Source organism: Gekko japonicus, unplaced genomic scaffold (genome assembly GCF_001447785.1).
Source record: "Gekko japonicus isolate JY-2015 unplaced genomic scaffold, Gekko_japonicus_V1.1 scaffold141, whole genome shotgun sequence".
In the NCBI taxonomy this organism is placed as follows: domain Eukaryota; kingdom Metazoa; phylum Chordata; class Lepidosauria; order Squamata; family Gekkonidae; genus Gekko; species Gekko japonicus.
This window is the reverse complement of record NW_015176455.1, coordinates 1518298-1533236: the sequence shown is the minus strand read 5'-3', so window position 1 is coordinate 1533236 and position 14939 is coordinate 1518298. Positions and strand designations below refer to the sequence as shown.

The 14939-nt window shown below is 42.7% G+C and overlaps 1 protein-coding gene across 1 annotated transcript in view; it reads right to left on the bottom strand.

Annotated features, from left to right (window-relative positions):
• The window catches only part of HEATR1 (HEAT repeat containing 1), a 67992-nt gene extending 55295 nt beyond the window's left edge, over positions 1-12697 (bottom strand). The window contains exons 1-11 of the mRNA XM_015426914.1: positions 12633-12697; positions 11575-11721; positions 10734-10950; positions 10214-10355; positions 9348-9449; positions 8692-8832; positions 7639-7850; positions 6468-6601; positions 5870-5969; positions 5434-5544; positions 1293-1410 (exon numbers count right to left, since the gene is read on the bottom strand). Of these exons, the coding sequence (XP_015282400.1) occupies positions 1293-1410; positions 5434-5544; positions 5870-5969; positions 6468-6601; positions 7639-7850; positions 8692-8832; positions 9348-9449; positions 10214-10355; positions 10734-10950; positions 11575-11716 (1419 nt within the window). The 5' untranslated portion in view covers positions 11717-11721; positions 12633-12697. The remainder of the gene's footprint in view (positions 1-1292; positions 1411-5433; positions 5545-5869; positions 5970-6467; positions 6602-7638; positions 7851-8691; positions 8833-9347; positions 9450-10213; positions 10356-10733; positions 10951-11574; positions 11722-12632) is intronic.
• Between the last annotated feature and the right edge of the window lie 2242 nt (positions 12698-14939).

Below are 14939 nucleotides of genomic sequence, written 5' to 3'. Positions count from 1 at the left end.
GCAATCCCTGAAAGTCAGGGAATAGCTGGAGACACAAAATGAGACTGCAGTTGGAAGGGGAAATCAATAGAAATTCACAGACACTACTTTTGCACTAATTTCTGGTATCTTCTTCCCGCTTCAGACCCTCTGTGCCTCATCCAACACTGTAACGAAGGGTCCAAACCCCCGCCTTCAGGAGAATCTTTCTGTGGGGCACTGAATGCTGATGAAAGAAGATGAAGCTAGGAAAAAGCTGAGCTCATGGAAGTTTGGATCCATCCCACTGGATAATACCCAGCTGATGTTCTGCTGATGGAAGGGGGGGGCATTCTAGCCTGACACCTCCCCCTTCACTGCAGCCCCCCAACCATCATGACTTTTTATCTGTGACTCCCAGCATCACTGAGAGTTGCAGAACACTGGCTGGGGAAGGTGGGGACTACTTTGCTTACATGAGTGGAAGGTTGGTGGACTCTAACTCAATTTTTTAATTGAAAATTCTAGTAGTGCAATGGGAAATATGCCAATTGCAAAACAATATGCCAAGAACATACTGTGTTTTTCAGTTCTCATTCAAATGAGAAGGTCCACAAACTTAACTAAAAACAGACTGTTAATGATGGCAATCAACCTGAAAACAATGGCAAAAACACAAACATTAAAGAGTATTTTCAAACTGCCTACCATTACATGTTGATTATAGCCAAAGAACTCCTGTATATGGTACATGATTCTTGACCGTGTTCTAGAGTGTTCATGCAGGCACCTCACTGTTCTTCTATTTAAACTGAAAATGTGCCTTGGAACGCACCCAGCACTCCATTCTCTCTCTGCATATTGCAGTGGCGCATATTGGTGTGCCTACTATCTTTGGCAGTTTCTCCACCATTACTGATCTTCTAGCTGATTAATTAAGCGGGGTTCCTTGGAAACTTATCATGGGTTCAAGTTTCCAAGGAAACCCAAGGCTTCATGGGACACGGTATGTAAACCATTGATGTAAATGAAATGATGTAATCTGTTACGAATGCTGAATATGAGCTAGACTGCTTATGAAGACCTAACAACCTCTACAATGTCAGCTGGAAGAATGTACAGAAACAAATGCTAGAATTTATCCCATTGCAATAACCATGCACAGAGTTGCTCATATCAAATAGCTAAAACTGTAGCAATCCGAGGAGAAAGGGGCTTTTGCTAACATGACATGAAGAAATCACAGCGGTTCACCTTGTATCAGCCTCTTATCAATTCTGCAATGACAGAACGAACAAGAAGTTGTCTCAGTCCAGAGAGTTACTTTGACTCACCTGATATTTACCACCACTCACAGAAAGGGAAATAAACTGGTGGAAGAGATCTTGCTCCTTCTGATTTCTAATAACTTTCAGATGCTCCTCCAGAACTAAATCTAGTGTTTTAGGGTATCTGGCAGACACAAAGAAAATATTATGAGTTGGGGGTAACTTCTAAAGCCTTCTATTTACTGAGAGTCCAGGGCGGTAAGACTATTTTACAATGATTTACTAAATTTACAATGATACACTAAAAAATATCCAGTGCTTAATTTAGTCTAAGAAATTTTAACAAGTCAAAGAACAACTATATCCATTACTCAGTGTTCCTTCTAAGCTGAGTTAGTGTGAGCTAGCTCACAGTCTTCTAGCCTCCGGCTCACACATTTTTGTCTCAGCTCAGGAAGGAGGGCTCCAGAGCAGACTAATTTATGCAGCAGCCAAGCCGCTCGCTCACAACTTTAATGCCAGTGGCTCACAAAGTAGATTTTTTACTCACAAGACTCCACAGCTTAGAGGGAACATTGCCATTACTACTTATCCAGTTCTTCCCACAAGCACAGAGTGGTGTATATAGTTTTTTCTTCCAAATTCCCCCTTCACAACGACTTTATGAAGTAGGTTGGGCTGGGAGAGAGGGACTGGCCCAGTGTCATCCAGGAAGCTTCATAGCAGAATGGAGATTAGGTCCTAATCTGACAACACTAGTTATATTTCAAGTCAAACCAATTTATTATCAGTGACAGCCTTAATACTGCAAGAGTTATTAGAATGTGCAAACGAAGTTTGAGTCCAATGGCACCTCTAAGACCATCAAAGTTTTATTCTGGGCATAAGCTTTTCTGTGCGTGCACACTTTGTCAGATACACTGAAACAGAAGTCACCGGTCATTACATCCGAGAGTTCTGAAAGAACTCAAATGTGAACTTGTAGATCTCCTGACAAAGATATGTAATCTTTCCTTAAAATCTGCCTCCATTCCTGAGGATTGGAAGGTAGCTAATGTCACTCCCATCTTTAAAAAGGGTTCCAGAGGAGATCCGGGAAATTACAGGCCAGTCAGTCTGACGTCGATACCGGGTAAATTGGTGGAAACCATTATTAAGGAAAGAATTAGTAGGCACATAGATGAACAAAACCTATTGAGGCAGACTCAACATGGGTTCTGTAAGGGAAGATCTTGTCTCACTAACCTATTAGTGTTCTTTGAGGGGGTGAACAAACATGTGGACAAGGGGGATCCAATAGATATTATTTACCTTGACTTCCAGAAAGCTTTTGATAAAGTTCCTCATCAAAGGCTCCTAAGTAAGCTCAAAAATCATGGGATAGAAGGACAAGTCCTTTTATGGATCAAAAACTGGCTAGTTCATAGAAAACAGAGAGTGAGTGTAGGTGGGCAATTTTCTCAGTGGAGGGTGGTAAGCAGTGGGGTACCACAGGGATCAGTACTTGGTCCACTGCTTTTTAACTTGTTCATTAATGATTTGGAGATGGGAGTAAGCAGTGAAGTGGCTAAATTTGCGGATGATACAAAGTTGTTCAAGGTGGTGAAAACCAGTGAGGATTGTGAGGCACTCCAAGGGGATCTGTCAAGGATGGGCGAGTGGGCGTCAACATGGCAAATGGGGTTCAATGTGGCCAAGTGCAAGGTGATGCACATTGGAGCCAAAAATCCTAAATATAAATACACATTGATGGGGTCTGAACTGGCAGAGACTGAGCAAGAGAGAGATCTTGGAGTTGTAGTGGATAACTCACTGAAAATGTCGAGACAGTGTGTGACTGCAATAAAGAAGGCCAATGCTATGCTGGGGATTATTAGGAAGGGTATTGAAAACAGATCAGCCAATATAATAATGCCCCTATATAAATCAATGGTGAGACCTCATTTGGAATACTGTGTGCAGTTCTGGGCACCACACCTTAAAAAGGATATTATAGCTTTGGAAAAAGTGCCAACGTATGTTGGGATCCGCTCAAGGCCTGGCCAGGAGCCGCTCGGGACTCAGAATGGCTCCCAGACACCACTGCAGCCAGGCCCTGAGGTGAGTGGCTGGGAGGGAGGCAATGGGGGAATCCCCCCAGCGTGCGTTTTGTGGGCAGCTCCTATGCAGGGAGGGCGATCTTCAGCAGCTGTTGGTGTTGCACCCAGCGGCTCTCCTTGGGGGTAGGCAGAAGCCGGCAGTGCTTACATGGGTGTGCACCCATTGCAGCCATGACGAAGCAGCCCTTGGGTGGCAGGACTCCAGAGCCACCAGTGCCCTGAGAGGGGCAGGGTCCTTGCCAAACAGCTGCCAGACAGCCCGGGCCTCCATGCTGGGCCTAACAGCAGCTTCCAGAGAGCCTAGGGGCCGTACTGGGCTCCACGAGAGAGTGTGGGGGAGATGGGATCCCCCCTGTGAGTCTCACGAGCCCCAACTTGTACATGTATGTTCAGCTAGTCTGACCCAGCATGCAATTCTCCTGGTCCTAGTTTTGAACAACTTGCTAGCATTAGATTAACATTTTGACAGCCTCACGATATTCATATATTGCACCTGGAGAGAGGTCAGCAATGGTAACTAGGAAAATATTTCATCAGATCCATTTGGTGCAAAGACTAGAAATTGTGCCTCAATTACTGCCAAGTGCTCTACAGGAAGCTGTGTGTGAAGGCTGCCTTGCAGCTGGTACAGATCAAGGCAATGGGTTGCCTCACAAGGATGGCCTACTAGGATCACACAATCTACAAGAAGAATTCATGGCACTAGTTTTCAATATAAAGCCATTAGTTGCCTGAATCCTAAAGACCAGGGTTTATTTGTTTTTTTGAAAAAGAGGTGCCGGAATTCTCAAGAGGGAAACAAAGTTTTCAGTCTGTATATTAAAAACTCATGAACTCTTAAACATTTTTAAAAGAACTCTGTTGAAGTTGAACTCCATTCCAGCACATTCCCCCAGAAAAAAGCCCTGGTAAAAACTATATTTTCCCCATGCTCTACTATAGCAATTAATAGCTATCCCATGCGCTTTGTGGGGAGAGAAATGCAAGGTACAGCAAACAGTTAAGCTCCTTGGTTATTTGTTTAAAAGAATTGTATGCTGCCTGTCCAAAGACCTGATTGAGGAGGTTCACATTGTAAAAACAGTACAATGAAATCATAAATACCAACCACAACATTATCAGTATTAAAACAATAAATACAACCAACGTTAAAGAAGCCTAAAATGAATGCCATAAACAGCCCCCAGGCTACAAGCAGGCCACAGCAACAGCTAATAAGCATGGAACCTTCCAGTTGAACACTTGGGTACAGTCTGAATTGCACGAACAAGGTGCCAGAGCTGTCTCTGGTTGTCACCCTCAGCATCTCTGCAAATGGGAGCACAAAGAACAGGGCTTGAGAAGAGGATCTTAACTGGCATGCTTGACAGCATGGGATGAGGCGTGTATCCTGGCCCCAAGCAAACTAGGGCTCCGGTCACACAGGCCGGAAAAAGCTCTACGCTTCCCAGATGTTGCGGTGTGATCGCGCCCGGAAAATCCGCCTATCTTCCGTCTCTGTAGCGTGGCTAATGCTCCGTGTGACCATAGCCTTAGTTTGGAAAAGGTGTCTTATTGCTTGCTCTGATCTACTGTTGCTGAGACTTCCTCGTTGGTTTCCCTCTTTCGGCCAGAATCTGACAATGGTATCCAAGGATTCCAAATCCAGGACCTGCAGACTTGAGTCGGACAGCTCCCTGGTAACATCACCATCCATGGCCCATGCCAAAACAGTCTTGTACCACTTTGCACTGTTGTCACAGATCATAATGACTTACTTTTGTGCAAAGCTCACAAAAGCCTGAGTATTTTTAGGAAACAGTATGAGTACTGCATATCTGACGGCTAAGAGACAGAGTCTTAAAGAACTGCTTTAACCATTTAACTTCTTTGATACCTGATTTTAAAAACAACCCTTAATGCTCAAATTTCATTCCCCAAGCCTGTTTCTAAACTTCATATTCACCTGAAAGGATAAAATTCACTTTATTTTTTTAAAAATCTGTGTTTGAAGTTATTAATATACACAGTGCAGGAGATAACAGCTGCTAGGAGACAGGTCTGTGGCTTAAGACCATCAACTGCTACCAGCAGGCATGCTGGCCATGTAAGCATCAGAAATCACTTACTTTCTTTCAAACAGTCTAATGAGAGGAAGCAGTTCTGTGTTAATCTCTGCCATCGTGGTGGAATCAGAGTCACTCACCACACCATAAGAGACATAGTCCTCCAGAAATGCACTGAAATGGTAAGGAAAGGAATAAATGGTCTCTTTGGAGAAAGAAGATAGGCCGTTTTCTCAATCTGATGAATTAGTAATAGAGATTTCCTTTTTTGCTTTTTCTAAAAACAAGTCTTGATTAGAAATGACTTTTCCATCTAAGCCAAAGGAAATAAATGCACAGAAAACTCAAAAATGTTAGCAGTTTCAAAGCAATACATCTTGACATAAATAGAGAAAAACAACTCAGTACCATCTAATATTCCATCAAGCCAAGCACTGGAAATAAGTCAAAGTTCACCTAATGCTACCCAGTCCATCAAGCACATGAAAGGTTAGCTTACCAGGCTAATAAATGATCCAAATCTTTCTCTAGAGGTATATTTGTAATTATAGCCTCTAGATGCTCTTTAGAGATTTCATTTTCTAGTATATCGGATTCTTCTTGCATTTCTGAAAAAAAGCCAGATTTTACAAAGAAACAGTGATGATTATCTGAAACAAAAATGCATTTGAAAGCAAAAGCTTGTAATGCCAGTATTCTAATCAAGACCTGTAGTAAAGCACACCACACACTTGCTGACCTGGGGGGGAATGATACAGAGCCACCAGGACCCTGAAGGCAACATGTGACTTTGCTCTACTCGTACCCCAATCTTCCTCCACAGAGCTGATTGTGGTGTACTGATTTCCCCCCTTCCTGAGTTCTGTCTTCACAACAAGACCATGAGACTGAGTGTGTGTGACGGGACCAAAGTCACACAGCAAGCTTCCATGGCAGAGTGGAGGACATGAACCAAGTTTTCTCAGATTCTAGTTGGCCACTCTAACCACTAATGGGGTCTCTCCACTGCTGACGTCTGAAGGATTCAGCTTCCAAGGGAAGTAAACATAGTTCCTAAACCTCAATTATAAGTGGAACTATGAAGTAAATTAACATACCTCTCTTTCCATAAATAACTGCGTGAACTAGGTGTGGTAACATGTAACGCAAAACTGGACTGACATCATAAGTGGCTGAAATCTCATAAAGGGTAGTAACCAAGTCTGGAATATTACACAGATGGGTAAACGACCTGCACAAGAAAACATTGAAAGCAATCATAAACATATTAAAGATATCTCAGCTGACATCATCAGATTAAGGCACTCGGTTTCTACAAAGAAGCAAGATCTTAGTGTGCAGGTTTTATTATATCAATATGAAAATGAGAAGTATGTCACTGTAACATTTAAAGACAAGCAATGTATCATAATGTAGATATGCATCCCTTCAAGGAATAAATAAATTTATGGCCAGTTAGGATCTCCCTGAGTTGACTACTTACAATGGCCTTAAGTTTAGCCAGCTCTCTCTCTCAGGGCCTGCTGGAGGGCCTCAGTACCCTGAAGGGAAAAGCTCTTCCTAGGCCTTTCCAGTCAAGCATTCCTTCTGGTCTTGGAAATGAAATGGATGCTGCTTTAGAGAGTAAGCCCTCAGCATGTACAGGTCCATCTGTTTGTTTATAGTTGTTGAGTGATGACCTTCCCTTGAGGCATTCTAGTCTTGGAAATGAAATAGATGCTGCTCCCTCAGAGAGTAAGCCCTCAGCGTGTACAGGTTTATCTGTTTGTTTACAGTTGTTGAGTGATGACCTTCCCTTGAGGGGAAATACTAGGCCATTACAAGATGGTCTCAAATGTTGCAACATATACAAGTTAAAGTACATCTGCACAAGTGGAATTTGGATGGAAACTGAAGAGCCAAAAGTTCATTGACAAGGGGAAAATTATGCAAGTTTAACAAAAGCTGGATTTCATTGTTATTTAACACAGGGCTTCAGAGTTTTGTTTATCCAACTCATCTCAGATTCAGGAGGCAAGGCTTTTTCCAAACATAATCTCCAAGCCACAACATTATGGTAAACCGAAAGTTCATGGACTTGTTTGCAGATTGTTCCAGAAAAGAACAGTGTCAGTGCAAGCTTTATAAAGCTGAAAATAAAATAAGTGTAGCAAAGGCAAAATTCATTAAGAAGCTGCTCCAGTGATTAACAACCAAAGAGGCATATTGCTCCCCCACTGCCATAACTCTTGGTCTTTAAAATATATATATATATTTATGTATACTAACTTCTTCCCAAGACCACCTTCCTTTTGACTCTGTAGGAGGACGATCAAACAGCCAAGTCCCTCTTTGATAAGGGAGGAAGATTTGGCCAAAGACTTGCTGATCTGGAGTGCCAAGGCATGCACTAAAGACATTTCCATTGTCATCTTCACTGCCAACTGGCCAACTATCATGTAGGTTGCAGCTCTATAATCTGCCAATGAGGATTTCAAACCCTGCAAAAATAATAATAATGAAATTATAGATGTGTCCAGAGCAGTATTACACAGCTTGTTTTGGAAGACACAAGCATACCAAAATATGTGTCCTATTCCAAAACTTGTGTGTGTATGTGCTACGCCAAGGATAAGAAGCTCCAATGCAAGCAGTCTTTTCCCTTTAGCAGGTCTGCACGAAGCTGTCACCTCCACTCAAGTGAACAGGAAAGCCTAGCAGATAAAGGAGTTCCTGTATCTGGAAGACAGCACTAGAATTGGGCAACTGACAATTCAAATAGTGGATTTCCTCCCCAATTCCAATTGATACCATGTTAAATTTACACCTGTACAACCAATGGCCAAGTTCCCCATGAGCTATGGAGAAACCAGGTGGTAAACAGGGATATTACTGAGATAATAGGAAAAGTCTTGTACTCTGAACAATGATAAAACACATGAATATTGCTAGGAAATTTGTTTTAATATACAACTCAAAATACAGTAAGTGACAAGAGAGTTATGGAGAAGAAGCAATAGCTGAGAAAAGGTATGACTCTGGGAATAACAGTGCAATCCTAAACGAGTTACACCCTTCTCGGATCACTGATATCAACGGGTTTAGAAGGGTGACTCTTCTACTAAGGACTACACTTTGACTATTTGACCACACCATCACTTTCAAATACCACTGGTATAATCGCAACCCACAACAAGGACAATAGAACCCTCTCCAACCTTTGTCCAATCCAAAAACTGTAACTGTAGTTATGCCCAGCTGACCTAACACAAAATACCTCCTCAAAAGTCAGGGTATGTAATCTAAAGAATAAATTGCTTTGAAGAAAAGAGCATCAGGTACCTTTTGGATGTAAGGAAGCAATTTGGAGACTATAGTGTCTGTTATAGTTTCTGCAGCCCCAAGAGCAGACACAATTGTGGAAGCATAGAAGGTAAACAGGACTCGCATCTGTGATGAACTCCCCGGATACAGAGAAAAAGCCTATCAAAAAAGATATTTAGAATAACCATCACACATACACAAAAACTGAAATCACTCAATTTCACAGCATTCCTTTTACTAGGTGCAATTTCCTTTTTGGCAGTATTAAGAAAAAATGTATCTAGTTCACAAATTCAGTACTGAGAAATACTGTACACATAGCAGGGAAACTGACATGCACATAAACTGATCACTCCACTCATAACATACAGCATACAGTTGTGATTTGAGAGGGGAAAGGATTGTGAAAACTGAGGGTACACATTGCTTATGTTACTTTGTACCTGTAGTAGGAACAGAAGCACACACATTGTCTCTACTTTATTGCAAACAAAAAGCCATTGTACTAATCTGCCCAGTATAAGTGGGCACGGGAACAATAATTAAAATCTGATTTGGTACCCGCATGCTCTCACTTTCTTGCTTCCTTTCAGTGCTTACCAGATTATTTGTTTTCCTTACTCTATGAAAGAGGAGACCTGTACACTGACATTAAACTGCAACAGTATACCAACCTTTACAGACTGTGTGACTAGACTGCATAAGAAATCCAAGAAGCCCAGGTCTTTGTAGCAGTGTGTAATCAAAGTTCCCCTTGCCAGAGGAACTCCTGGTTTCTGTCATTGAAGAGGCCAAAGAAAAAAATATTTAAAAGCTACAATTGATTGGAATAGCCTGATCTTAAAATATGCAGAAAATCTGTAAATTAAATTTTGTGATCACAACAGGTACCCCAAAAAGGCAAAACAGACTGCAGGAAGTAGCTCTCATTTCCACAAACTTCAAGACAGTTCAAACTTAGCATCTGCGTTTTGTAAGCTGAAGTGGAAGTTATCAGTGCTGCCACTGAATACTATGATTTCTTCTGGCCTAAATGCCTATTGCTTTTCTGTGTTATCTGAAAATAATCCAGTCACATGAACTTGTGTTCCACTGATCTCAGCAAGTATATTGTCTTGGATCCAGCTGCCAACCAACACAAGGTACTAGTACTGGATATCTCACCTCCCAAGCAGTTCCTTCCGACCCCTGGAAAGTTGATTTATGTGTACTGAGGACAGCATGGAAAAACAGCCATATAGGTTGAGGGATGCAGAGGATGAGGGTAAAATTGCCCATTCCTCCCTTTTCCATCAGCAGCGCAAAGTCCTCTACTCCTTCCACTAACAAATCACTGAGCCCACCCATCTTGACCAAACACATTTACCTTTAACACAGCCAACATGCAAAACAGAGAGATAGAACATAACTCCCCTGTAGAGTTTGAAACACACACATATACATATATACACATAGAAGACACTGTACTTAGGTGCTTGCAACAATAATAGATCAAAACCTTAAAGATATAAATTCTCAGATATTTATTTCAATACTTCACCTGAATTGGATGCAACCAATGCCATTTGTGAGTTGGGTCACTAATTTTTAGAAGCTGAATAACTCGTACAAACAATTTAGTTTCATGGTAGGGCAATACACAGCCAACTAAACTGTCCTGGTTGTAGAGATGGATATGAAACCTAACCAAAATAAGTAAAACACATGTGTGTGAATAAACACAGCAATTTCTGAGACAAAAGAGCTGCTTATAGTTGCAGCAATGTCCACCCTAACACAGCAACTGTCAACATGTGGGTCCATGATCTCATCATTCAAAAGAATGATCACAAGCTTGGTTCTCTGCCCCCACCCTACAATGTGAAAATTGTATAAACATCTGGAAGAAAGCCAGACACTATCTCTCACACACATGCACATACCCACTGGAAGACTACCTCTTTTTTTTCTGTGGGGGCTGGAGCAATTCAGGGGATCCAATCAAGATATTCTTAATTTAGGGAAGCTCTCTGAAAACAAGGTTTCAGAGTCTCTGATTTAGAGAGATATGAATGGATTACCTGTGAATCAGCCACTCAAGGCACTTCTGTGCTGGTTTAAGCATAAAGTAAGGGGACACATGAATTAGGAACAATGAAATATTTTCATCCAGCCGCTGGTTTACTTTTTTAGTTTGGACACTGCGCTCCAAACCTTTTGACATCTGACTGAAAAGCGTTTCCTGAAACATCTCAAAGGATGGATCAATGCCAGTCAGCTCTTCCAGGCCAGTGCACCCTGTCAAAGATAGTAGAGCCATTTCAATATTTCACACCATTTTTGCGTGGAATCCCTACATTAAGTAGCTCTAGAGGAAGGAATAATATCTGATCCAACAAGAAAGGTTAGGCACCCTATGATCCACATAAACATAGCCATTCTCCCAATCCACATGTTACATCAAAACAGAAAAAGCTGTGAAGTTACATTTATTTGAAGGCACGCTTCCATGGAGAGGGGGACTGCAAGCATAAACCTTCTTTACACATATGTCAGCACAATTTTATCAGATCAGATTAAACAAAGTTCTCACATAATCTTAAACTGAAACTGAAAATGCATTCTCATATACAAAACAGGAAAACAGCTATTCTCTTCCTCTCTATGGCATGTTTACCTCAACCTTACTAATAATGTTGACCAGTCTGCATACATGACTACTACTTTAGCAAGCATTCATAGAATTTATCCAATCCCTAAGAAATGGAAATGGGCTCTATCTCATTCAAAACCAATCCATGGAATGCCCCCAAAAGTTGGTGCAATGTCACAGACAAGACCTGACCATTCTCCCAAGTCAAAGGAGGAGAGGAAAAAGCAGTGACAATCACAAAGAACTCCTGCCCAGGCTCTTAAGCTTACCTATGGCAAAAAAGGTCTCCCTGTCAATATTGGCAGCTTCCTTGCAATCAAACAACAGTGATGCTATTTCTTTTCGAGACAGGAGACTGGGATCATTTTGAGGGAGCGCAAGGCGCTTCAGCTGGTGAGCGAGGGATGTCATTTCTTCTGTGGGAAAATGTCAGTTATAGGCACTCACAGAACAAGCAGCACTTGGTAAAACAAAATCAAAATAACCTCTTTCCGGTTGCATAGAAGTCTAGAATTAACCAAAATAAAACCGAACGGAAAGCAAAAAAAGCTTAAGCTACCTTACTATTAATGTTACTATGAAAAACATTTTTATGCCGCCTTTCCACCCTAGCAGGGTCCACAAGGTGGCAAACATAAAAACATGAAAACATTTGAACAATTACAAATATAATTAGAATTATAAAATGATTCACTTAAAAACACATACACTAACAACAGTAGAAGGGGACCAGTAACCACTACTGGGGGTATGCCAGACAAAGCAAAAAAGTCTTAACCTGCTGACACCAATAGACAGAGACAGACAAATCTCCCAGGGTAGGGAATCCCAAAGTTTTGGTGCCATGACCTAGAGGGCCCTTCCTCGAGTTGCCACCCATCTAGCTTCCAATGGTGGGGGCAACCAAAGCAGGGCCTCTGAAGATGACTGGTGTATACATGTGGGCTTATATGGGAGGAAGAGGTCCTTAAGTAATGTTTGTCCCAGGCTGGACTCGGTGTTATTTACGGAGGGCCAACCATGTGCCAGGGGCTGTACACAGGATCAAAAACATATAGTCGGCGGCTAAAGGTCTTACAAGTTGATCCCCCGATCCTTCTTACCCCAAATGGGATGGGGTTGGGGGCGGCATTATGAACCCCGCTTGAGACGCGGAGTTTTAAGTACACAAAAGGAAAACGGGGAGTGGACAATACTGGTATTTTTTTTCTACCAGGGAAGGAGATGACAGTTGCTTTCTTCCCGGAAGAAGCGCCCTTCTTGTACATGGGACTTACAACCCCCAGAAGCCCTTCGCTAGTTAAGATAATCTAAAGAAAGAACCCACCTGCTGCGACGTCCAAAAACTGCCCGTTCCCAACCGATTTGTTCTTCCCACGTGCGTGAGGAACGCCAGATGTTTCCCCTTTGACTCGGAAATACAAGCTAGAGGGTTGATACTTCCGCTTTAGCCTTCGGAGAGCAAGAGCAAGGACAACAGAGTCGCTTCTCCACACGGTTTATCTTGCTCTCTGCTGCCCCTGTGAGGCTTCTAACTGCTGTTGCATTTGGCTGGTTGTGCGGTGACGAACTTCGATCCAAAGGGATGGAAGAGGTTTACAGATATTTTTTTTGGCGAAGTCAGGAAATACTTCCATCGTTCATATAAGCCTCCTGCCTGGAGATTGGGAGGCAGCTTTTTTAAAAAATTACAGGAATAAACACATAGAAAATGCAACAGGCCGACGAATTTAAAATATCTTCATAAAATGGAGAAGACGCTTAGAAAAGTGCATTCACGGTCCTGTACATAAATTTCAGTTTACATGAAATATATTATTGATTTATTCAGTTCCTTTATATCCCACTTTTCTCCCCAGCAGGGACCCAGAGTGGCTGATAACATTGTCCCCTTCTCCATTTTATAGGGCTGCCAGCCCCCAGGTGGGGCCTGGGGATCTTGCAGCTTTTACCACTGATCTCCTGCTGCAAGAGATCGGTTCCCCTGGAGAAAATGGCTGCTTCAGAGGGTGAACTCTATGGCATTATACCATGCTGAGCCCCCTCCCCAAACCCTGCACCCTCCCAGATCCACTCCCAAAGTCTCCTGGATTCACCCACAAAGCCAACCCAGACCTGGCAACCCTACCATTTTATCGTCACAACAACTTGTAAGGTAAATTATGCTGCAAGTGTGTGTCTGAATAAGGTCACCCAACAACCTTCCATTAATAAGCATCTCAGATTTCTCACAAAATATTAGCATAATTGTTTCCACAGATCTTTAAATGCTTGTTCTGTTTTTGGTGGTACTGGGGAGCTGAGTTCTTCCAGTTAGATGCTAGGCCAGGCTAAAACTTTTATTTTTACAGTCTTTTATCTAAGGGGTTCCATCTCTTTTAGCTGTTTTATGGTCTACTCCTAGTCTGAAGCCTGTTTTCACAGTATCAGTTTATAGGGTTGCCAGGCTGAGGCTGATAATCATCAGGAGAGTAAGGGGGGCGGGGGACCAGTGACATTCCGACATCACTTCCAGAGTGACCCAGAACTGACATAATGGTGTCAACATGATGCGAGTTGTTTCCCATTTCCTCCACCACTCCACTGAGCAATGGCAGGAAGAACTGGCAAAATGGGAGATCTGGTCTGCCTCATGTTTTGCTGTTTTTAGGCCCTGACTTGATTTTTATTACCTGTGTTGTTTTTAGTAGCTGTGTTTTAATGGCTTTGTTTTAGTTGTTTGTAAACTGGCTTGAGCAAGTCTGGTTGCCAACCTCCAGGTGGGGCCTGGAGATTCCCCATAATTGCAACTAATCTCCAGGTGAGAGATCAATTCCCTTGGAGAAAATGGCTGCTTTAGAGGGTGGAGTCTATGGTATATAACCTGCTGAGGCCCCTCCCTTTCCCTAAACCCTTCCAGGTTCTGCCCCCAAATCTCCATGAGTTTTGCAACCTAGAGTTGGCAACCCTAGCAGAGGTGGCATATACATTTTCTAAATAAGTGCTATTCAAAATTTCTTACGTGGAGGTTGGCGAAGCTGAATTGCAATGAATGCAAGGCTGGTGTGAAGTAGTACACTGAAAATGTATCAGCCTCCTGGTGGAGCCCAAAATTCTCCCAGAATTACAACAAATCTCCAGACTACACAGATCAATACCCCTGGAGAAAATTGTAGTTTTGGAGGACTTTGATGATCACGGCCCCTTCCTGGCATTCTGCCTGCCCTCCGCTTCTTGCCACTGCTGCTACTTCTCTGTCTGCTGGACCCTTGCCCCACTCCCCTTCACTCCTCCACCCACCCATTTTGAGAGTCACCATTGCCCATCATTCTCCCCTTCCCCTCTAACTAGGCAGAGGCCCCTGGTCCTCTTCTCCCACCTATCTACCTGTAGCAGCACTACCACCGGGCTGCGTACACTGGTGTGGCTCCTTCTCCCTTCCTCTGCACCTGGGCAGGTAGCTTTCCAGTCTTTTGGGGATGGGGGTTAAGGCTCCCGTGGTTCTGAAACTTTTCAGATTTTTTTACAAATCTGGCGAGGAGACCCCCAATTTTGAAGAAAGATCTGTTTTCTGTCAACATGGCCTCGATCTGTTGATCTCCGTATCTGCCATGGGACCCTGTTGACTGTGTTCTCTCTCTCTCTCTCTCTCTCT